General features: G+C 37.0%; 1 protein-coding gene across 10 annotated transcripts in view; it reads left to right on the forward strand.

Moving 5' to 3' along the window:
* Positions 1-24,852, forward strand: part of WRN (WRN RecQ like helicase) — a 107,380-nt gene that overhangs the window by 10,978 nt on the left and 71,550 nt on the right. For 7 of the 10 annotated variants that reach the window (XM_037055325.1, XM_037055323.1, XM_037055328.1 and 4 more), the window contains exons 4-12: positions 1,122-1,267; positions 1,706-1,854; positions 2,606-2,755; positions 4,447-4,516; positions 10,735-10,849; positions 16,697-17,114; positions 19,869-19,934; positions 22,108-22,267; positions 24,134-24,209. In XM_037055325.1, the coding sequence (XP_036911220.1) occupies positions 1,122-1,267; positions 1,706-1,854; positions 2,606-2,755; positions 4,447-4,516; positions 10,735-10,849; positions 16,697-17,114; positions 19,869-19,934; positions 22,108-22,267; positions 24,134-24,209 (1,350 nt within the window). Of the gene's footprint in view, positions 1-1,121; positions 1,268-1,705; positions 1,855-2,605; positions 2,756-4,446; positions 4,517-10,734; positions 10,850-16,696; positions 17,115-19,868; positions 19,935-22,107; positions 22,268-24,133; positions 24,210-24,852 lie in introns of those variants that run through there. The other 3 variants (XM_037055327.1, XM_037055332.1, XM_037055333.1) reach the window with 3 other exon arrangements.

Genomic DNA, 24,852 nt, shown 5'->3' on the forward strand with positions numbered 1-24,852 from the left:
TTATCTTGTTGAACGTTAGACTTTGTTGTCTTTCTTCCACAGAAGGAGCTTTGCTCTGTCAGACAGTATTAACTTATATTTTGAGGCTTATTTTTAAACTTGATCAGGGTAGGTTTCTACAGTAGCCTTTACTCTGGATATAATTTAGCCATACAGTAAGGTATGATGCTTCTGGAGTCTTTGCTGACTGTTCCACATAATCAATAAGAATCCCTACTTTCAATCAGGAGGGTGCCAAAGGGTGAAAAAATTGGGACAACTGTAATAGCGTCAACAATGAAATATTTAAAAGATAAAAAAAATGAATCCCTATTCTTTTCCGAACTTTAAAGCCTCTTACCTCTAGGTAAACCCTAGGAGTTAATTGTTAAGCTTAATTTTCACTGATTGTTTGTCCAGCCTCCTAGTTTCACTCTGTGCTTGAATGTCCCTACTTGCTTGGCTCCCTGCTCTCCAGAACTCCACCTGTAACTTCCCCCGCCTCCATCCCTCTGGCTCAGACCTTGGCTCCTCCATGCAGAGCAGTGCGTGGCAGTCTCCTCCCTGTCCTGCTGTCTGGAATGTTCCAGGGGGAAAGCGGGGGCAGCCGCAGAGCTCAACCTTGGTTTCCCTTCCCTTGGAGACCATAGCCCTGCCCTGCCTGTTTAGTGTCTGAACACTACTGTTTATGTATTTTGTCCAAATTTTTTACTTGTTCAGGGAGGAATCAGTTGTCTGATCACTGTTATTCCATCTTTACCTGAAGCAGAATTATTTTAATTACTGTGCGGCTTTAATGTTTGCTAGTCAGATAGATGCAATATGGTATAGATTTAATTTTTCATTTCTCTGATATCTAGTGAGATTCCATGTTTTCATATATTTATTTTGATTTATTGGCCATTTGGATTTGCTTTTTTGAATTGTCTGCATTTTTCTCTTTTTTTTGCTGGATTATTTGTCTTTTTCTTACTGACTTTTCAAGGAATTTTTTATATTTAATGGCTATTCATTAGCAGTTATATGTATCACAGATATCTTCTACCCACTGAGGCTTGTCTTTTAACTTTTTGGATGAAGTCTTTAGTTACGCAGAGGTTAACATTTCAGTGTAATTAACTTACACCGTTTTTCCGCTGTAGCATGAGTCTTTCTGAGGGAGACGTGGTAGGATTCGACATGGAATGGCCCCCGATATACCGAAAGGGGCAACTGAACAGAGTCGCACTAATTCAGTTGTGTGTGTCGGAGAGCAAATGTTACCTGTTTCATATTTCCTCTATGTCAGGTTGGTATCTCTTGTCTTTGTTTCTTCTTTGTGTGGTAGATAATTATATTATGCCAATTTTATCCCTATAAAATTAAGCTCTTGGTGTGGCTGGTACTGCTTTCATTACCTTACACTTATGTAAGTATTCGTGTTCCACCTGATTGATTCATATCTTGTTTTATTTAATTTTCACATTTCTTTCAGACGTTGATATTATTCCTGCTTTAGAGAGTAGAGAATGAAGTTTAGAGAGGCTAAGTGACCAGAAATGTAATGTTAGTGTTAGCAGGGGTAGCATCAATCAGGGTTTTTTGCTTTAGGTAAGAAAAGAAATAAAGTGAGTATCTGAAACTTAACATAAATATTAATGTAAATTTAAACATATAATGTGTAAGAAGTAGAAATAAATCCATCATGCTTAATAGAACCTATGAAAATAATAATAAAATATTATAGTTTTTCCTCAGGGATTAAAAATGTTGCTTGAAAATGAAGCAATCAAAAAGGCAGGTGTTGGAATTGAAGGAGATCAGTGGAAACTTCTACGCGACTTTGACATCAAATTGAAGGGTTTTGTGGAACTAACAGATGTTGCCAATGAAAAGGTAGTGACAATACGTACAGTATTTTCCCAAGCAAGATAGCTTTGTGTTGCACAGACTGTGCCTCCTATCTGACTGTTAGACGTTTTTTAAAAAAAAGGTTTTGTAATAAAGAAGTCTCAAATGAGCGTTTCATACGAAAACCTTCAATTTTAATCTGTTGCCTTAGCAAATAGTTTCTTTAAGCAAGTGCCTCTGTATATTAGTATTATTTCACTTTGTTTCATTATTTTCAAATTTAAATATTATATTTTAAGTTTATCTCTTTGATCTGTTCTAATCCATTTACATCAATGCCCAACACCTTTTTTTTTTAAGGCAGAGGGTAATGCAGCTCTTGTGCTATGATGCTGTTTGTGAAATTTGACCATCAGTTCCATCCTCTGTGTTCCACATATTTTATTAATATAGTCATTAGGCTAAATTCTCACATTTAGCTAAGTATTTATTTGGCTGGGGGGTAGAAAGCCTGCCAATCTATTCAGTTTTTTTTCATTTCCCTATGAAAACTATGAAGCAATAGTTTTAGAGTCCAAGACTTTTAGTGACTACTTTGGGGAAATTCCAGAATTAAATTTGGATCGTGTAGACTGCAAATGATGATTTTAATGACAGGAAATTCGTGAGGACTATCTATGCTTTTCGGTATAACATTTTTAGCTTTATTTGTGGCATGATCATGTGGTGGTATTTAGGAATGTACGAAAATAGAAGAGAGTGATTTTTTGCTATGTTGGTTGTTCATGATTTCTAGCTAAAATCTACGGAGTCCTGGAGCCTCAATGGTTTGGTGAAACACCTCTTTGGTAAACAGCTTCGGAAAGACCATGCTGTTCGCTGCAGCAACTGGAAAAACTATCCTCTCACTGAGGACCAGAAGCTGTATGCAGCCACTGATGCTTATGTACGTACCAAAGAGCTTTAGACTCTGATGTGTTTTTTAAACCTATCGTAATTACTGTAGGAAAATTTTGTTGTGGTTAGTGNAAATCTACGGAGTCCTGGAGCCTCAATGGTTTGGTGAAACACCTCTTTGGTAAACAGCTTCGGAAAGACCATGCTGTTCGCTGCAGCAACTGGAAAAACTATCCTCTCACTGAGGACCAGAAGCTGTATGCAGCCACTGATGCTTATGTACGTACCAAAGAGCTTTAGACTCTGATGTGTTTTTTAAACCTATCGTAAATTACTGTAGGAAAATTTTGTTGTGGTTAGTGGCACAAACTCAGCTAAGATATTTTCAATCAGTTGGGCAGTAAAATGCTTAGGAAGGCATTTGGTGAAGCTGTTAATTCTCTGTATTAGTTAAAAAGTACCAACCAACAGATTGTTCAGTGCCAGTTATTTTTATTGTCATGAAGCCAAAATAATGTCCAATTTGTATGTAAAAAAATAGGAGCTTGCTGAAAACACGAAAGGCTAATGTGCTGAGACTGAGTATGCACAAACGATATTGATGATGTGTTTGATTTGTAAGCATCTTCAGAATAAAGATAATTACAAGACAGTTTCTATATTGAAACTGACCCTGTTTCTTATATTTATATTTAAAACGTGGTAAAAATTTAGAAAAATTGCCTCCAGATTTAGCTTCTTGCTGCTGCTAGATGCATTTTCATATTCACGTATTTGCACACAGCGAAATCTGGGCTTGTCTTCATGCACAGCACTGGGGCTGTGAAGTGCGTTTTACGGCTCAGTGAGTTACTTTTTCCCTAGTTCCTCCTTTCAATTCATTATTTATTTATTTTAATCCTCACCCAAGGATATTTTTATTGATTTTAGAGAGAGAGGATGGGGGGGGGCGCGCAGGGAGAGAGTGGAAGGGAGGAGGGAGAGAAGAAATCGATGTGTGAGAGAAATATTGATCAGTTGTCTCTTGGGCATGGATCACATGTGCCCTGACTGGGGATTGAACCCACAACCTTTGGGTGTACAGGACAACGGTCCAACCAACTGAGCTACCCTGTCAGGATCCTAATTTATCCTTTTATTTGTAGATGAATATCTTGTTTCTTTTTTTTTTTTTGCATCTATTTTTTAGGAATAGGATCTCCTTTTATTTATAAACAAAACAATTTTGGTGGAAAATAGGTTGGTAATTTTCTTTTATGTTCTGTTTTTAAAAAAATGTAAAACTTGTTGAGAACTAGCTCAAATTCCATGGTGTTTTTAGTCATGAATAGTGAGTATGACTTGATCCTATCACAGTACCTAGAAGGACTGTTTATGCACTGAATAACATTCTCAGCTGATTTAATGAGATATGTGGAATTAGATACCTGTAGTCAAAACATACTTCTCTTACTTGACTGTATTTTGTCAGATTCCATTTGAAAGTTATTTGATTTGGATACCTTCTTGTAATATTACATGTTAAAACACGAAAACTCAAACTTCTATTTTAAAGCATAGACCGCTTTCTCCATTCTCACAATTGGTGTGGTGAATAGATGAAGGCATCCAAATGTTTGTGTAACTTGAATTCAGCTTTTGGGTGCTTTGGGAATTATTGTTTTGGATTTTTGTAAAGATGAGTCATAATTTTGGTGATTGTTATTTAGTATGATCTTTTATTTTTCTGTTTTCCCATAGGCTGGTCTCATCATTTATCAAAAATTAGAAATTTTGAGTGATGCCGTGCAATTGTTTTCAATAAACAAAGGTATGCTATGATCTAAAAATAAAAGATAAAATTTGAATGTACTCTTTTGTGAGGTTTTACTCCAAAAAAACAATATTGACACCTGTGCAAAGTATTTAGTATTATTACAACTTCTTAAGTGTCTGAGCAGTTTCGACATTTGGTTGACACCTATTTGGCCAGAGCTTAGGGTTTCAGGCATGTTACTTGTGGCAAAGCAGGACTTAACTGCTTTTGCTTTGTAGCATTGCTGCGTATTAGGCTTCTGTAGTTGGGACTTTGTGGCTTTTATAACATCAGTGATAAAACTAGCTACCTCTTAGTGTAGAGATTATATTGAATATATCCTTTCTACAAATATTTAAAGTGTGTAAGATGCTTTATAGTGTGCCCTGGTTTAAATTTCTAAGTTTTCTCCAGGGTAGGATAACTCTGCTGTTTTTCTGTAAGAAGAATGGCCACTTCATTCAGCTTGCCTGGCTTTCTCAGAGATCTCATTAGGTTGGTGATAGCAGACAGAGGGAGTAGAGGGGAAGAGCTTGGGCTTTCTGGTCACGTGGACCAGTGGTGGAATTCCCGCCACATGACCTGGAATTACCTGTTTCCCCATGTTAAGAATGTGGGTGATAGCATAATATCTGTTTCATAGAATAGTTATGGGCACTAAAAGGGACATGCTGTTAAAAGCACCTATATTGATCTGTATAGAGTTCTTATTACTACTCTTGTGACATCCTTTTGGAGACTTTAAATAATCATGTGTGTTAAGATGTCAATTAAACTAGGTGATTTTGCTAAATGAACTTAAATCTATGGGATGACCTTCTCATGTGAAATTATACAATGTCCTTTATAATTGTTGTGAGAAGGGACCCACGCATTCTGTGTTAGACCCTCCTGTGTGTGTTGAGGTAGAAGATTCCTTGGCCTTTTTTCAATGGAAACCCACTTCTGATGAGTGTCTGCTGACTCTCTGTAGCCAAAGGTAATGTGGCTGGAAATTACCTGGGTTAACTAAGGCAGATGATAGGTTTATGAAGTTGATCTAGAGAACAAAATATAAGAACGCATTTGACTCATAATAGACTTAAATTCAGCAGAGGGAGTTCCTGATTTTCTGGTTTGCAGAATTGCTTGTAGGTTACACTTTCAGTTTTGTCTTTGATGAAAATGCTTTTGAGGAAAGTTTAAGATATTTTTCACTGAAGTAACATATATTTATATGTCAGTACTGGAGTCCTGGTACCTGTGTACCTGTCATTGTGATACTACATTTTTTGACCCTCAAGTTTATTCTCTGTCACATTATATGTGTATGTGTATTATGACATCTGAAGTGAAGTAACTTGACCAGTATCCCAGTGAATTGTAAGTAAGATTAGCATTCCTTGCCTTCTTTTCTGCCTCCTTCCCCCTCTCCCTCCATCCTGTTATTAAGATGAATCAGCCTCACCTTTCTCGAATTTCTGTGTTGTATCCATAGATGATATTTTCAAATGACCAGTTTGGTTTGTGTTATAAGATTATGTTTTTTCTTATTAATAGATTAGAACATCAGAAAATAAAATGATATTTATACATTATTTTACATTGCTAAAATATTAGCTTATTTCCGAGATGGTAGCTAATAAGCACTAAACAATATAGTAGTTAAATATGTATTTATTCATTTATTCAGTATTGTTGAGTGCTCTACGTTTTGGAGGCACAGTAGTGATCAAGACTGTCACGAATCTGTTTCCTAAGAGGAAAACCTCCAGTTTTGAGGGGGAGATAGATGAACATAAAAGGCAGTTGCCGTGAGGGGCGATGAGTCTTTTGACGTGCGGAAAACAAGGCGGTGCTGTGGTCAGCACCCAGGAGAGACATCCAGTGCGTCGTATTTGGAGGTACTAGAGCGCAGCTGGCATATGCAAGGCCTGTGGACCAGATACCGCCCTGCACCTTGTTTTATCCTGCCCTGCACCTTGTTTCTCCCCAGCGGCAACGCCGAGTTCTTGCTCAACTGTTAAGGAGTAGTTAACTTATACAGTCCTAAAATTACATTCAGCCCTTTGAAGGCAACCATGAGGCTGATGTGGCCCCCAGTGAAAATGAGTTTGACATCCCTGATCTAGAGACTGTTTCCTGGAGAGAGCTACGTTTAAGGCCAGACCTGAACTAAGGGGGGAGTTAGCTAGCTGAAAGTAGAGGGAGGGTGTTGTAGGCACAGGCGGCAGCAGGTGCAAAGTTTCGGAGGTAAGAGAAGTTGTGGTATTGATGGGCAGTTGGACGTAGTTCAGTGTGGTGAACTACTGAATATGACGGGAGGCCCTGACCGTGTGGCTCAGTGGGTTGAGTGTCATCCCGCAAAGTGAAAGGTTGCAGGTTCAGTCCCAGGTCGGGGCACATATGAGAGGCAACCAATCAATGTTTCTTACATCATTGTTTCTCTCCCTCTCTCCCTCCCTTCTCCTCTCTCTAAAAATAAGTAAATAAAATCTTAAAAAAGAATATGACCCGGTGAGAAATGAAGGAGAAGCTGAAAAAGGAAAGCAGATAAGCTATGTTAAGGAGGTTATATTTTCTTCTAACAGCTATCGAGGGTTTTAAATGCAGGGGTGACGTGAATTACATGAACTAGTAACTTGGGCTGCAGAGCAGAAGATGGGTTGATTGTAGGAGGGCAAGGGTCACGGGGGAAGAACCCAACTGAGAGGTGATGGTGAACTGGCTTGGTTGAATGGAGAATGGAGAGAAGTGGATAGATTCAGAGTAGATTTATAGAGTTGTGGACTCAACAGAGTTTGATGTGATGATGAAAGCCATGTGTCAGGGATCATTTCGGTGTTGTTGGCATGAGCAACGGGGATGAAGAACATTGAAGAGGAGGAGCAAGATTTGAGATGAGGAGTTGTAAGGTTGATTTTAGGTACGCTAGAGGGAGGAAGCCTGGGAGATAGCAAAGTAGGAGGGGCCAATAGGCATGAGATAAACAGCTGTAACTCAGAAGACAGTTGGGGTTAAAAATAAAGAATTGGGAGTTGGAGATAAAGAACTGGGGCTAAGAAGCTTGAGGAACTCCTAGTATTTAATGTTGTCCTGGAGGAGGGGACAGCAGAGGAGTAGCCACAGGCATGTGCACACTTAGGAGTGTGGTGTGTAGAAGGCCAAGCCAGAGAACATGTTTTAAGTAGCAGGATGTTATCAACAGGTTTAAATTACGCTGAGAGGTTGAGACACTGACCGCTTAGAATTGATCATTAGACTTGGCAATGTGGCAGTTATTTGTAACCTTTTGCTACCGCAGCTTTGTGGTACTGGGTGGCAAAAGAGTGTTTCAGTGAGGAAGAGTCATTAAAGCCTGTGCTATTAAAATAGAAGAGTGTCCACAGGCTTCGGTTCATGAAGGTGTGATAACCTTAGTAACAGGGGAGTTGTGGAATGATGGGACAACTTCTTTTCCAGAAGCTGGGTTTGGAAAGGGAATATCCATGTATTTGTTCATATAACAAATTTGTTGGGTGTTTATTATGGGTCAGGCCCTGTTCCGGTTGCTAGGGAAATTCACTGAATGAAAGAGACCACGCCCCTTCACTTATTTGACTGAGGTGAGAGGGAACGAGCCACATAGATGTCCAGGGGAGGACATTGCAGGCGGAGCGGAAGAAAGAGCCACGTCTGGGAGGGTGGTGGCTGCCTTGTGGAGAAAGAGCAGGTGTAACTAAGTGAAGTAAGGAAGGGTGAGAGGAGCAGGAAATGTGGCTAGAAAAGTACCTTGAACCAGATCATTTAGGACCTTATAGACTATGAATCTGACTTCATATTTTATTAATTAAAATAAGTGCAATGATGAGTGATGGGAAAACCCTTCCAGGATTTGGAGGAGGAGACTGGCATGATTAAATTTTTATTTTAAAAGGATTTTTCTGGCTGCTATAAGAGGGCAAGTGTTTAGGCAAAGAAATCAGCTAGGAGGCTGTTGTAGTCGTCCAGGCAAGAGACAAGAATTGTTTGGTTTAGGCTGGTAGCAATATAGATGAGAAGTGATAGATTCTGTATATATTTTGAAGGTATATATTATGAAGGATTTGTTGATGAATTCTCCATAAGGGGAGAGATGTCAAGACTGAGCAGACAATCAAGATACTTTGGTTGAATTAACTGAGTGAATGGAAAGATCGGTTGGTGGAAAGATTATGGCAAGGAGACGGTTTTGGTGACAAAAACCTAGGTTTAAGTTTTGGACGTGCCAGATTTTAATGCCTATTGATATCTAAGAAGACATCTTAGTTGGCAGTGTGATTCTGCAGTTAAGGGACAGGTTGACATTGGAGGTGCGACTTTGGGAATCATCAGCATACAGATAGTAGTTCAAATGGTGAAACTGGATGAGAGAAAACGCAGAGGGAATGGAGTCAAGAACAGAAGAGGCCCAGGTGTTGACATCCAGGGCACTTGCGTATGCAGGAAGAGTGCAGCAAGGGGGACCGAGGAGGTAATGATGGAGCAAGTATAGGAGGGGTGGTGTTCAGAAACTAAGTGAAGAAAACGTTTTTTAAGTAGGAGGAGGTTACTGTTTTAAATGCCTTGGAGAGTTTGAGTGAGATGAGGAGCTAGCATTAGCCAGTGGATTTGCCAGTAGGAGTTCCTTGGTGACTTTGCAGGTGCTGCTGCCCTGTCCTGGTGGGGCGGAGAGCTTACGTGCAGTCAGTGTAGGGGAAAATGGGAGTGGGAAATCTGAGGCAGCGAGTGCCGGTAGCTCTTTCAAGACAGCTTGCTGTAAATGGGAGTAGTGATACCAACACAGACTAAGTGGCAGATGGGGGTGGGAAGATGAGATGGTTCTCTTCGTTGCATTTCTGTTTTCTTATTGAACTAAGAGTTGAGCCGTCCCCTGAGTAAATGGAGGGACAAGCTGCTCTTGGAGGCTGGAGAGAAGAAAGAGGTGTGAAGTCGTCATCTTGAGATTGGGAAAGCAGGAAATGTGGGATGATTAACAATCATTACTGAGGGTTTGAGGTCTGCGTGAGGTGAGTCGTCATAGTTGTGTTTTTTTTCACCTATATTCAACTGTGTGGGTCAAGGCATCAAGTAGGTAAAAAAGGTGGGATTAATTAGAGTAGGGCTGTAGCTAGGTAAGTACCATGCAGGGAGGAAGGAGTGAAAGAGCGAGTCCAAATGAGCACGTGATTACTGTAATATGTTTAAGAAAGGGAAGTAAGACATGCTGATAAGTGGGAGCGGTGAAGATAATGGGTGAGGAAAAGGTGCCAGAGTCAGTAGATTTGGCTCCTAAAGCGGGGAAGAATTGCTATATTTTGGAAAGTGTGTTTGAAAGGAAGAGAGGATGCTGTTGTAGAGGGTAGAATGCTTCCCATTCAAGTTTGGGTGTGGTTGACTTCAGTAGAAGTCAGGAAGTCAGGGTGTAACTCTGGGAATGGGTGGCTGAGGTCAGTTGAGGACAAGGAGGGATCAAGGAACTGAAAAGGCCACACTTTTAGGGGGAGCATCTCTGTGGATGTTGGACTCACTAGGAATTATTACAAGAGTGGTAGTGAAGGGAAAGACAGTGAGCCAGGCGCTAAAATCGTCAATGAATAAGATGTGGTTTTGAGACGATGAGATAACTGCAGTAGTCGGACCGGCAGATGTCACGTGCTTCTCAGGAGCTGGGCTACTTGAAGGGCAAGGGAAGTGGTAATGGAGAGTAAGGACTTCTTAGCTGGTGAAGGGTTTGGAAAAAGAGAGTGAGTTTTGTGGTGTAGCTGGAGAATGATGTGCCAGACAGAATGAAGTTGAGAGTTCGGAAGATGATCAGTGATTAGACAGGCTTGCATTTCATTAGACAGTGAAGACTGATTGTGAGGGCAGTAAGCAATGGCTGATGGATAAGGCTGTATTTTATCAAACTATGTTTAACAAGCAGCCTTCCTGGTATAATATCAATTTCTGATTAGAAAATAGTGCAGAGGATTCAGACTCTCATTTCTGTCTTCTGCCTTGGTTGATAACTACTGGCTTGTAATATGTATGAATGCAGATCATTTTGAATTTATTCTAAAACTTAAGTAGCAAAAATTTGAAAGGGAAGTAAAGTGACAAATGATTTGGAAATAGGATAAGGAAATCTTTTTGTTGCAATTTATTTAAAGGAAGAAAATAAAAATGTGAGTCCTAATGCTGTTTAAATAAATGTCTAACTAGATATCTCTGCTTTGTGGTTTACAAATTAGTATTGACTCTTTTTTTCCCTTCAGAAGACGAAGTAACACCTAGTGATGTGAGGATGCAATTGACAGCAATGTCTGAGGAGATGGTGGGTCTGGCTAAGCATCTGCCTGACGCTGTCAAGAAACTGGAAAATCCACAGAGGTGAAGTATCATCTTTTTTTCTTTTTAAAGATTTTATTTATTGAACTTTAGAGGGGAAGGGAAGGAGAGAGGGAGAGAAATATCAATGTGTGGTTGCCTCTCGTGTGTCCCCTGCTGGGAACTGGCCTGCAACCCAGGCATGTGCCCTGACCGGGGATCGAACCGCGATACTCTGGCTCACAGGCCCGCGCTCAAGCCACTGAGCTACACCAGCCAGGGTGTTTTTTTCTTTTTTTATATTTTTATCAATCTGTTTGTTCTTACTGCATTTTCCTATCTGTGAGAAATTATCGTTCATTAAAGTAGACTCATGTAAATGTGCTCGAATATATGCATATGTATAGATGTATACATTTGAGAAATATCTTTCCAGTTTTTGAATTATGCATCAGGAAGTTTCAGGCTTTTCTGTCTGCTTTGTTTTATGAAACAAAACAAAATAAAATTTGTAAGTCCATGTGAAGGAAAATATTTAAAATTCAAAGTTGTCTTTTTCTTTGTGTTTTTGAACATCTTTCATTTAATTATATTTAGTTTGGTCACTTGAAATCGGTAAAAAATTCTGTACATAAAACATCTATAAATGAAATAAAAGATCTAAAATAAAAAACTTTTGTACCTAGTGGCTAGCTTCATTTTTCTGTTATCTGATCGTCATATAAGAGTTCTACGTAATCCATACACTGTAACAGACACAGCACCACTGACTGGTGCTGCGTAGCCAGCTCCGCTTGAAACCAGGCCTGGCCCTAGTCTTCACTGCTAAATGAATCTGTTGTTCAGTCTCTAAAAGCAGGATTGTTCTTGAACAGTGAACGATTACAATGTAGCATTGTAATTTTGAGGCAAAAATACTTTGTAGATATATGAAGGACTTAGTTAAAATAGAATTCTTAAAAAAATAAATTTAGGGGGGTGACATTGGCTCATAGGGTCACGTAGGTTTCAGGTGTACATTTCTGTGATCCGTGATCTGTGTAGTGCGTGTGTGCCTGTCACCCAAAGTCAGATCACCTTCCATCACCATACATTTGGCCCCCTGTACCCTTTACTACCTCCCAACCCTTCCCTCTGTTAGCTGCCTTGCTGTTGTCCTTCTGTGTCTCTGAGTTTCAGCTTTATTTCCCCACATATGAGTGAGATCATGTGGTTCTTGGCTTTTTCTCTGGCCGATTTATTTCACTTGGCGTAGTACTCTCAAGTCCATCCCTGTTGTTGCGAATGGCAGTACTTCACCTTTCTCGTGGCTGAGTAGTGTTCCGCCGTGTATGTGGACCACATCGTCTTTACCCAAGCCTCTGTTGAAGGGCACTTTGTAGAAATGGGAAGCGGTTAGTTGACATAGAATTCTGACTGTGACAAAATGGATGTTAATGTATTCTTTGTTGGATAAGATTTATGATGTATTTTCATTAAGAAATTTCAAAATATGATATAGAAATGCAGTTCTTTTTCAAAGTCATTTCCCCCCCAGTAATTCGTGTAAGTGGTTTTTATGTAACTTTGAGAATTTCTGAAAGATGCACCTCTCATATGGGGAAGAATACCAATAAAGCTGTTTCTTACTCATTTTTACATTTTTCCCTCCATAAAAGAAGAAAAATCACTATTTATATGATGGATATATGTATTTCAGATTTTTGTTGTAGTGATTAAAATATCTGTGAATGCTTTTTGTAATGCCAAAGCTAAATAAATTCCCTAAAACTTGAAAATGGAAAATACTGGATTCGTTTTTAGGAAAGATAGATCTTGTAAAGCTTTAATGTCAAGACAAGGACTAGTTGAATTTCTAATTTAATGCTCTTTGTAACAGCTCTACAGTACTACCTAGTATATCTAGATTGTACTTCAGAACCAGAAGGGAACAAAAAAGGCCTTGGAACAGCCAAAATACATGCCATGACCGTGAATTCAGGCTCACTTTTTTTTTTAAAGATTTTATTTATTTATCTTTAGAGGGGAAGGGAAGGAGAGAGGGAGAGAAACATCAATGTATGGTTGCCTTTCGAGGGTCCCCTGCTGGGAGTTGGTCTGCAGGGAACTGGCCTGCAACCCAGGCATGTGCCCTGACTGAGAATCGAACCACGATCGTCTGAGTCGCAGGCCCATGCTCAATCCACTGAGCTACACCAGCCAGGGCCAGGCTCACTTAACTGTATTTCCAGTGGAGTGCATGAGGCTGCAGTCAGAGCACATTTGCTCTTTGTTTACAGATAGAGTTTGACAAGCGTGGGTATCCAGTTACAGTGAAAACCAGGTATAGATAAGGAATGTTATGCTCAGGACAGTAGCTGGGAGTTGCCGTTGGCTATCTCTGAAGGAGAGCACAAAATTATACAATTTAAAAACTCTTAAAATAGAGCAGTGTGAGGTTTGTTACAGGAGGGAACAACTTTACGCTTCAGGGACGTGGGAAAATATTGGACTGTACATATTAGTCTTTGATTTACATTCAGTACTTATCTGTCATATTGCTCTCCGACGCTTGACATTCTGCTGGGTGCTGAGGTTGTCTGCAGGCTACTAATGTGTAATAACAATCCTGTGAAAGAAGGAAAAGCACACTATTCATTATTGAAGAAGGCAGGGCAGCTTTTGATGTATTCAGAGTAAATAGTTACCTTACATGAAACGTGCTATGCTCTGGTGTTAGCATGGAATAAATGAGTCCTTACGGTCTTGTCAATCAATCTGTGTGCCACTGTTGCTATGTGTATATGTCACAGCATTCCCTCTGCATTTAACAGTTACATTGGGGCACATACCTGTTTCCCTAATGTATTTACATACAGATCTTATATTGGTATTAGAATAAGGTTTGAAGAGTTTTAGAGTGTTAGAATTAGTGAGCTTTTAGGTTTGAACTTAATTTTGCTTTTGTTTTTTTGATGTAGACTTTATCAGCTTAAGCTTGAGCTCAACTTTGGAGTACTGGTAATGGTGCTGTTTTCAGTGTGAAAATAACTCATGAAAGAGACCTGGCTGCGTAGCTCAGTTGGTTAGAGTATTGTCCTGATACGCCAGGGTTGAGGGTTCGATTCCTGGTCAGCAAGAATCAAACAATGAATGCATAAATAAGTGAAACAACAAATTGATATTTCTCTCTCTTTCAAAAAAATCAGTCAATAAAAATTTTTAAAAACTCATAAAATAACTCAGGACTTTTGATAGTTTATTCCCATGAATGATCAAATCTTTATCCGAATCATTAATACAGAACTTTGACAGTCATGACAGTCTGACTTCAACTTAGCATGATATTCTCTCCCTGGATGTCCAACCTGTGGTCTGCAGGCCACATGAGGCCCAGGGTTGCTATGAACGTGGCCCAACACAAAATTGTAAATTTACTTAAAACATTATGAGATATTTTTGTGATTACATGTTGCAGTGTATTTAATGTGTGGCCCAAGACAGCTCCTCTTCTTCCAATGTGGCCCAGAGACGCCAAAAGGTTGGACACCCTAGACCCATTTATGTTGTTGCAAATGGCAGTATGTCATCTTTTGTTATGGCTTGAGTAGTATGGTATTCCACTGTGTGTGCACCGCATCTTTTGGTGTGGTCATCCATGGGAGGACCTGTAGGTTGTTGCCATGCCTTGACCACTGTGAATAGAGCTGCAGTGAACACAGGAATACGTATATCTTTACAGATAAGTGTTTTCACAATTTTGGGGTAGATACCCAGAAAAGGGTGTTTACTATAGTAGTTCTATTAATTTTTGGAGAATCCTTCATACAGTTTTCCACAGTGTCTGTACCAGTTTACATTCCCACCAGCAGTATATGAAGGTTTCTTTTTCCTCATAGCCTCTCTAGCACTTGTTAATTCTTGTTTTATTGATAATAACCATTGTAACAGGTATGAGTTGGCCTGTCGTTGTGGTTTGATTTGTATTCCTCTCTTAGCTAGTGAAACTGAGCATCTTTTCATGTATCTGTTGGCCATTTGTAAGTCTTCCTGGGAGAGGAGTCTGTTTGGGTCCTCTCCCATTTTTAAATTGGATTGTGTTTTTCTGTTGTTGAGTTACATGAGTTCTGCATGTATTTTGGATGTTAGCCCCTTATGAGGAGTATTGTTTACAAATACCTCCTCCCAGTTGGTTGGTTTCCCATTTGTGTGGTTGGTGGTTTCCTTTGCTGTGCAGAGACTTTTGAGTCTGATGCAGCCTCATTCGTTTGTTGTTGCTTTGCCTTCCATTGCCTTTGAAGTCAAATTCATCAAAATCCCTCTAAAACCGAGGTCCATAAGTTTAGTGCCATGCTTTCTTCCATGTACTTTTAGTTAATTTTTGTGTGTGGTAACAAATAGTTTAGTTTCATTTTTTTGTATGCGGTTTTCCAGGTTTTCCCAGCACCATTTCTTGAAGAGGCTTTTTTTTTTTTCCATTGTATGTGTTTGGCTCCTTTGTCAACAATTATTTGCCATTATATATATGGTTTTATTTCTGGGCTCCCAATTCTTTTCCATTGGTCCGTGTGTCTGTTCTTCTGCCAAAGCATACTGTTCTGATTATTGTCACTTTGACCATATGATTTCACTCACATGTGGGATGTAAACCAGAAAGCAACAAATGAATAAACAAACAAACAAAAACTCGTAGACACAGACAACGGTGTGGTGGTTACCAGAGGGAAGGGCAGTGGAGGAGATAGAGAGGATGAATAGGGTCAAACACATGGTGATGGAAGGAGACCTGACTTGGAGTGGTGAACACACAATGCAACGTACGGGTGGTGTCTCATAGAACTGTACTCTTAAGAGTTACATAATCTTATGAACCAGTGTCACCTCCATCAATTTAATAAAATTATGTCATGCCAGATTTTATTAAGGATTGGTTTTAATACAGAAAAATCAGAAGAGCTAAACAAAAACATTAGTTAAATAATAAAATTTGTCTTTTCTCAACATATTCCTTTTAATTTCTATTTTTATGAAGTAACTAAAATTTGTTGTAATAAAGCCCTATAACCAATAGATAAGATAGTTGCCTCATTTTACAGTCTAGCTGTAGTTTTCCTATTTAGTTAACCAGTTTTGGTTTTAATGTAGCTATTTCAAGTCACTTAGTTAAAATGTTATATTAGCAACTATAGTTAAGAAGTTAAATTCAGTTCATTTCAGATTGTGAACATTTTCTTTTAATTTAACATATTAAGGTGTATGTGTTTATAATCTTTTGATATACATCACGACTTTTTCATTAAATATAGGCCTGATGTGTGGAGTCTTTCAGAATGTTCTTTGTTTAAACATACCTATACGTATCATCTACAATTTCCAGTTTCAGTTTCTTTACAATGGAGTGAAAGGTTAAGACACTTGAAGCAATCTTAATAGAGTCCTAAGATTATTCCTCTAAATTGTTACAGTTATTTGAACTATAATCAGACAAAACTTTTTTTTTTAAGAGGAAATTTGCTAAGTCTTTCCACATCACGGGTTCAACTTAAAATTCAGGGAAATGGTGGGTTTTTTTTTTTAGTGGTTATGTATCAATTTGATTTACATTTAGTTAAATTAATTAGCATAAAAAGTATGGCTGGCATGAACATTTACTATGGGACCAACTATTGCTGCACTGAATAAGCATACAGGTCAAGGTCAACTGTTGAGTGCAGAGATGCCTTGCTGTATTAGGGAGTAGTCTGCCAGCTGTAAGTATATAGTGGGCACTAGGGAATGAGGAACAAATTTAATCCAGTGTGTAAGTGAAAAATAAAACGTGTCCTTGAAGTGAAGTCAGTTTAGAAAGTTTCTACTCATTCAAAAGCATTAACATATTGTCCCTATAGTTAATGTAGTTAAAGTTAAATTAACTTCTCTTAATTTTTTTAGGGTTTCTGTACTATTGAAGGATATTTCAGAAAATCTACGTTCCCTGAAGAAGGCGATTCTTGGTTCTGCGGAGACTGACCTGAGGCCCAGCAGTAATTTTAACTCGCTGCCTTTGGAAGACCCAGCTGCTGGTACAGTGCAACAAAAACAAATTAGAGAAGATAAAGTTTTTCCTGAAGTTAAAGAGGAGACATGGGACCCAGCATTTGATAATTTATTTACCCATGATGGAGAAAATATGTTTGGAAATGAAGTGAAACAAGAAGATGGCTTTGAAGATGGGCTGAAAGACAATAAGTTGAAAGAGGATACAGAAAGAATGTGTTTGATGTCGTTGGGTGTTACAGAATATGAACTCCAAGTTTTGGAACAGCAGGCTCAAGAAAAACATCTTAGCGATGTTACGTGCAACTCTGAGGTACTAAGTAAAGAGAAGACAGTTTTCATTCAGCCACAGGGTCAGCTAGTTTTTTATGTAAAGGGGCACATAGTAGATATTGTAGGCCTTGCAGACCACACAGTCTCTGTTGTAAGTACTGAATGCTGTCAGTTTAGTGTGAAAGCAGGTATAGACAAATATAAACAAATCAGCTGGTCTGTGTGTCAGTAAAACTTGAAAGAAACAAAAAGTGGGCTGGACTTGGCTTGTGAGCCATGTATTGCTACCCCCAACTTACTATAATAAGCAGCATCTTATAGTTTCATGTGGACATATGTTATAGTGTAATAACACTATATATATTTATTGTAATATATATTTATTGTAATTTGCTATTTACAATATATTTATTGTAAATAGCAAATTATTTACAACATATATTTATTGTAATTTGCTATTTTTACATTACTCCTGCCTCTTATCTAATAAATTTTTTTACTTTCTTTTTTGGATTCCCTACATGTCTGCTAGTATTTACTCTTCCAAACTTTACTTTGGGGAGTAGTTTGATTTACTCATACAGATGTTCTTTATTTGCTGTAGTGAGAAGGTTTATAATAAACTGTTGCTTTTGCTTAACACTAACCTTGCTGTTATCAGAAGAGTTGGTAATCTATGTTTTTTTCATGATAGATTATTATTAAACATTCTATATTCTCTCTGAACTTCATGTTTAGATTTCTAGTTATTACGTTCTGATTAGATTAGTTTAATTTGTGAGATTTTGTTTTTCTCCTGGCTAAATTAAATGTATTTTTAAAAATAACGAAGTTGTATTAGAGGAATCATATATCTTTTATTGTAAAGACAGATCATAAAAAGAGACATCATGCAATCTTATAGTTTTTAATATATATATATATATTTAAAGATTTTATTTATTTATCTTTAGAAAGGAAGGGAAGGAGAGAAATATCAATGTATGGTTCCCTCTCATGAGTCCCCTGCTGGGAAGTGGCCTGCAACCCAGGCATGTGCCCTGACTGGGAATTGAACCGCAATTGTGTAGTTCACAGGCCCGCGCTCAATCCACTGAGCTACACCAGCCAGGGCTACAATCTTATAGTTTTATCTCATTCATTTTTTATTAGTTTAAAAAATTACCTATGATTTTTAAAATCTCAGTAGAGATTTAAAATCTCTACTCTGTAGAGTTTTATACATTTTTTTACAAACCTGTCTAAGCTTTTAGAAATTTGATCTTAAAGTAATTTAATAGGGTTATGTCCCCCTCAGTTTTCTAATGGCGGAGTCTAAGCACTTGAAGAATTCTCTATATTTTGGCCAATAATTGGCAATCACTTCTATCAGTATGTGAATGCATTTTATTTTAAAATTGTTTTCAAATTATTTTCATACCAATGGTTTATAAAACAGATTCCCTTTTTAGGAAACATCTTTTGGTAACGTCTGTGTGACCTTTTAATTTATTTTATTTTATTTATTTTTATTGTGTGTTTTCCATCACCATTGATCGCTGCTCTACCCTCTTGCATGCACACCCCCCCTCCCCGCACCCCTACCCTTCAGTCACCACATTGTTGGCCATGAGTTCTGTCTCTTGTTTTCTTCTTTTTCGTTCCATCCCTCCACCCCCTCCAACGCCCACCCCGCCCCCGCAGCTGTTCCTGGCTATGAGTCTGTGTCTGTTTTGCCTGTTAGTTCAGTTTGTTCATTGAGTTAAATTATATGGTATTTGTCTTTCTCTGACAAGCTTATTTTGCTTAGCTTAATGTTCTCCAGGTCCATCCATACTGTCGCAAAGGGTAAAATTTTCTGCCCTTTAATTTCTTAGAAATCTCCTATCATGTCTGCACTTTAAAATGATGTTTCGTATGATGACACAGAATTATGATCAGGATTTCATGATCTGACTGACGTTTACCCTAATTATTCCCATTTTTATTATGTAATAATTATTGCATTTTTTCTTTATCCATGGAAGACCCCATTTAAAAAGTAAAAGTTTTTTCTCTTTGTATAGATCTAATTAAAAAAAATTTTTTAAAGCTTAATATTTTCAGGTTAATTAAGGCTATACTTTTTTTCCTACTTACAATTTAGAGGGTAGACATTTTGGAGCGGTCTTTTTTCTATATTTCTTTGTGCAGTTTCCTGTGTTTGGGGGCATGTGCTTCCTGGGAATGGCCAGATTTTTGTAAAGGTTCCTCATACCTAAGTGTCAGCAATAGCTAAATAGATAACTCACTGACACTCTTTTTCAAATATATGTAGATGCTATTGTAAAATATTGATTATTTAAAGCTATTTTTATAATCATAGTACTTTTTGGATGTTTTTAAAATAAGTGGGTAGATAAAAACAACTATTGTTCCTGGCTTTGTAGAGAATTTTTCAACCTTGCAAAGAAATTCTTGTACTCAAAAAGTTTGGGAAACACAGTTTGGCATTGTTTAGTGATAGTTGAACTTAGTATTTTGTATTCTCATTTAGAGTGTGGGCTTTATTTCAAGTCTGTTTATCTATCTTTTTCATCTTTCTAATTGTATATTTTTCTTTCCCTTATTATTTGTGCTTTTGTTTCTTTGTTTATATGTTTACTCCTCCTTCTCTCTTTCTCCCTACCACCCTCTTTCCCTTCTTTCTATCTTATCATCATATAAACATATAAAATATGTGTTACAAATTTTTCTATTTATTTTGTAGAAAAGAGAGTATGGAGACAATTATACTGGAAATTAATGTTTGACATTCTTTTATTTATCTTCCAAGGATAATGAAGAAGATACATCTTATGTAATTGAAAGTGATGAAGATTTAGAAATGGAGATGCTTAAGGTATGTTTAACATTATGGAAGATTACTTCCAGTTCTATCCAAAGGTCATTTAATTAAACATTACCTAATTCTACACTGGTCTCACCACAATGAGATTGCTATCAATTAAGTAACCCTAGACTTTGTTTTCCAGTTCATCATTCTTTATATTTTTATATGGTCTATGAATAATATTTTAGTAGTAGTATACTAATTGTTACAGACTAGAAAACATACTAATGTGTTTTCTGTGTTCCCTTTTAGATCACTTTCTTTTAACCTTTTGATCTTTTCCTGAAGTGAAGGTTGTGATTCAGCTCTCCATTGTTGAAATAGGTTTCCCTTTCTTCCCATTCATGTGTCTTGCTTTTTATTTGAAAGTTCTCTCTTTTTTTTCATATTCCGTTTTCTTTCTTTGGTTTCATATACTATAATTTTTTATATTTTTATATATAATTTTCTAATGTTTTAAATGTTTGCATTTTCTCCTGTTATCAAATGAAATTATTTTCTTTAAAATTTATTTATTTTCTATATATTAACCCAACCTCCAGTTGGGTTATTTTGGGAAATTTATTTATTTTCTATATCTTAACCCAACCTCCAGTTTTGTTAGGTCCTGGGAACCAAGGATGGGCAGTAAGAATGTAAAGTCTAAATTAATTAGCCAAATGAAGTGAAAATGCATGTGTAGAAGTTCACAGTTATGCATACTTTTTATTCCTAATTTTTTTAGATTGATAAGATTTTTTTTTTAATGAAAAGAGATTAGGTTTCTGATTCTTTAGTTTTGAGACAGAGTAGTGGGTAGTGATTAGGAGTGTGGATGCTGAATTTACAGATGCATTCTAATCATAGCTTCTCCATTTATAGCTGTGTGACTTGGAGCGTATTTCCTAGCCTCTTCGATACTCAGTTCTAACAATTATAATTATTACATAAGGTGTCCTTTTGAAGAGCTTAGTAGAGCCTGGCATTTTGTAAGTGTTTAATAAAGATTAGTGAATAGTAATAATAGTAAATAAATGCTAAATTATATCCCTTTATTGGTTAACCATTTCTCTGAGGACTGCTGTTTAGGTAGTACATTTATAGTATACCTGTGGGCTTCTACAAACATATATCGAACCTCTTAGAAGGCAACCTGAGAGAATCAAGTGAGAGAACTTGATTTCCAAAATGCTTATTGAAGTGTGTTTGTTGACTTGAATAAATAATCAGAAACAACTTTTATTTTTATTTTCCAGATCTGAAATGAATACATTTAAAAAAATATTTAAAGTCAAACTTATTAAATGGAAGTTTTAATAAAAATGGAAAATAGCAACTGTGGTTTAATATTTCTTTCCATCACTTGTCAGTAAAAAATTTTACAAATGATACAATTTTGAAATAACCTAAGGTTCTTTAAATAGCTAATCTTTATTCAAGGAAGAAAACCAGATATTGTCAAAAAAAATAAAAACAAAAAACTTTATTTCACATTTGTAATAGTTCTAAAATTATTTGAATTTTTTTGTTGTTGTTTTGACAATTTCCAAAACACATTCATTATTTTCTTATAATTTAAACCATAAGATTTCTTTAAAAGACTGTGACTGATGTGTGATATAGAGAAACTCATTGCAAAAATAACATTAAAATCGGCGTCTGCCACTTGGGAATGGAAAATACGGAAGTATGATAAAGAAAGAATGTTTTAAATGATCTAAACTCAAACTTTATGATAACTCTCCCTCGAGACATTTCATTATGTGCTCTTAATGACCCCTGTGTATGCCAAAGTGTTCCAGCTTTGGCCTTGTGCCTTAGAAACTGTTTTTGAGCACGTATTTAAACTGGAGCACACATGTTCTTTTGTGGTTTCGCTTGCTCATCTGTCAGATTTGAGCAAAATTGTAGGCTCTGTTAATGATACTCTTTTTGTGTTTGGTGAAAAAGATACGACACTGTCAATGATTTTCCTTTTAAAATTATTTTTCACCCTGGCTGGTGTAGCTCAGTGGATTGAGCATGAGCCTGTGAAGCAAAGCGTTGCTGGTTCGATTCCCAGTCAGGGCACATGCCTAGGTTGCAGGCCAGGTTCCCAGTTGGGGACACATGAAAGGCAACCACACATTGATGTTTCTCTCTCACTCTTCCCTCTCTCTAAAAATAAATACAATATTAAAAAATTTTATTTTTAAACTTTCAGTCTTTAGAAAACCTAAACAGGGGCAGAGTTGATCCAATTAATTCAAAATGCACAGAAGTGGAAAAAAATCTGGATGATTCTTCAAAAGAAGATGAAGATGAGGATGAAGCTGATGAAGATGAGAATGAAGCTATTGAAGAGGAGGAAGAAGAAAATGAAGGTAAACACTGTGCTGTGTTTGGAATGACCCACCTCTGATACCTACCACTGACTTTAAATTTAGGGTTCAGTTTTTAAACATTTTGGGGGTCAAGGATTTTGTGGCATGTAGATCATTAGGTTCTCTAAAGTTGTCATTAAGTCCCTTAGTTTTCTGGTCATCATAAAGCACTATTGTATTATTTGTAAAAGAGTTATAAAAGTTCCGTGTCAATTGGTGAGTGTGGTGATGTGAAACTTTTCATCCTGATTTATGTTTTGTTTGTCAAAATTATAAAATTATTAGTGAAGAATCATTAATTATTGATGTTAAACATTATTATAAATAGCATAGATATATAATGTCTGTTTTGCAGGAGTTTATTAAAATAAGTGGCACAATGTAAAATAGCAAAATAGACTTCTTTTTTTTTTTTTTAAGATTTTATTTATTTATCTTTAGAGGGGAAGGGAAGGAGAGAGGGAGAGAAATATCAATGTATGCTTGCTTCTCATGAGTCCCCTCCTGGGAACTGGCCTGCAACCCAGGCATGTGCCCTGACTGGGAATCGAACCGCGATTGTGTGGTTCGCAGGCCCGCGCTGAATCCACTGAGCTACACCAGCCAGGGCGACTTATTTTCATACTGTATATGCTTAACTATACAGTAAAGAATTCACTAAGTGAACCTCCTGTTATTTAAATGTAAATAATAGAATAGAATATTGTAGCAAACTATGGGGTCTTCTCATGAAGTAGAACTCTCTCTAGAGGTAAGTTTCATCAATGTCATAAAGTGAAAATCTAAAGAATATTTTGTAGGTGAGGAGTATATGAAGATGTTAAAAAATGTTTCCCCACTTGTTTTCTTGTATTAAGTACACATATGACATCTCCAAATCAATTTAGTTTCCTATATAGAATTGTTAAGGCTGAGAACTATAATGATGAATTTTTATTTGTTTAGAGGTGAATTATGTTGATTCTTTGCGTTGTTCTTTCTTGGCCACTTGTGAACCCTGCATCCTGAGTAGAAAATGAAAATCAGCTGAGTAAATTTAACATATGTTCCTTGTGCTGTGCAGTTAGATTTTGGTGAAAGATTTGGTGGAGTTATAAGTAAGAGAAAGATTTTATCTATGGATTTCATTGGTGATTGTAATGTAATCCTGATTATACCATTAGTTGAAAGTTGGGTATCTTGTAAAATGTGCATTGGTATATTACTCACCATGGTTGAGTCTAATGTTAATTTTTAGAAATGTAGCAAATACCAAAACATCATTTTTTTACAGTGCTGGCAAAGTGTGAGCCATAACAAAGTTCTGATCCTTAGAATTAGGTAATTACCAAAATGTTTAGTTGGAGTCATAACTGGTGCTGAGAGGCCCAAATTGGTTGGATTTAAAAGTCAGAAAATAACATTATGCTAAGTGAAATAAGCCAGGCGTTGAAAGACAAATACCATATGATCTCACCTTTAATGGGAAGCTAAACGACAAAACAAACAAGCAAGCAAAATATAACCAAACACAGTGAAATAGAGAACAGGGGGACAGTGACCAGAAGGGAGAGGGGAGGGAATTTCAGGGGAAATAGGGGAAGGATTCACAGGAACTAGTATAAAGGACACATGGACAACAACTAAGGGGCGTGGAAATGGGAGTGAGGTGGGGAGCACTGGGGGGGTGGGGTGGGCTGGGATGGGAGTAAAGGACAGAAAACTGTACTTGAACAACAAATTTTAAAAAAGTCAAAATAGTAGTAACCTACTATAACCTATCTACCACTCTATTCTTTATAGGAAGCCAATGAAAAAAAACTTTTATTCCCTCGCACTACGTGTACTTCTATTTTAACACAAGTACCCATTTTATTTTATTTTAAGACCATTCGATACCAGGACCAAATGCAGAGCAAATTATTTGCCTCAAGTCTTACTTTGGCCATTCCAGGTTTAAGCCGTGAGTATATTCTCAGTTAGTTAAATTGCGTATTATTCTTTTCTTCACAAGGCAAAATAGGCAAATAATCCATCCACTTAACAGAAATCACACAATTTCACTATAGTTTATGTATGTGACATTGTATTTCCTGTGACTACAAAGTTAGTTTGAAATAATATTTACATAAAACTCATGCCTGCAAATTATTTTTATTTATTTATTTTTAAAAGATTTTATTTATCTTTAGAGGGGAAGAAAAGGAGAGAGGGAAAGAAATATCAATGTATGGTTGCCTCTCCTGCTTCCCCTGCTGGGAACTGGCCTGCGACTCAGGCATGTGCCCTGACTAGGAATCGAACCATGGTTGTTTGGTTCACAGGCCCTTGCTCAATCCACTGAGGTATGCCACCCAGGGCTGCAAATTATTTTTATAGTGAGGAAAAATGGTTTTTCTTACCATAGAGAGTTCTAGATAGAAACTACTTTAAATACATTAGTAAATGAATCTTAATTTAATGCTGACTTGTTTTTCATTAAATAAGTATCTGTGTGCCTGCTCTAAAAATCTTAATGTTCAAAGCATGCTGATATAATAGAAATTCATAAGACAACAGTTTGAAGAACAGTGATAATATTACAATTTTAATATAATTCAAATATA

The sequence above is a fragment of the Sturnira hondurensis genome, unplaced genomic scaffold (assembly GCF_014824575.4).
Source record: "Sturnira hondurensis isolate 20B ecotype Veracruz unplaced genomic scaffold, ASM1482457v3 Scaffold0008640, whole genome shotgun sequence".
Lineage (NCBI taxonomy): Eukaryota > Metazoa > Chordata > Mammalia > Chiroptera > Phyllostomidae > Sturnira > Sturnira hondurensis.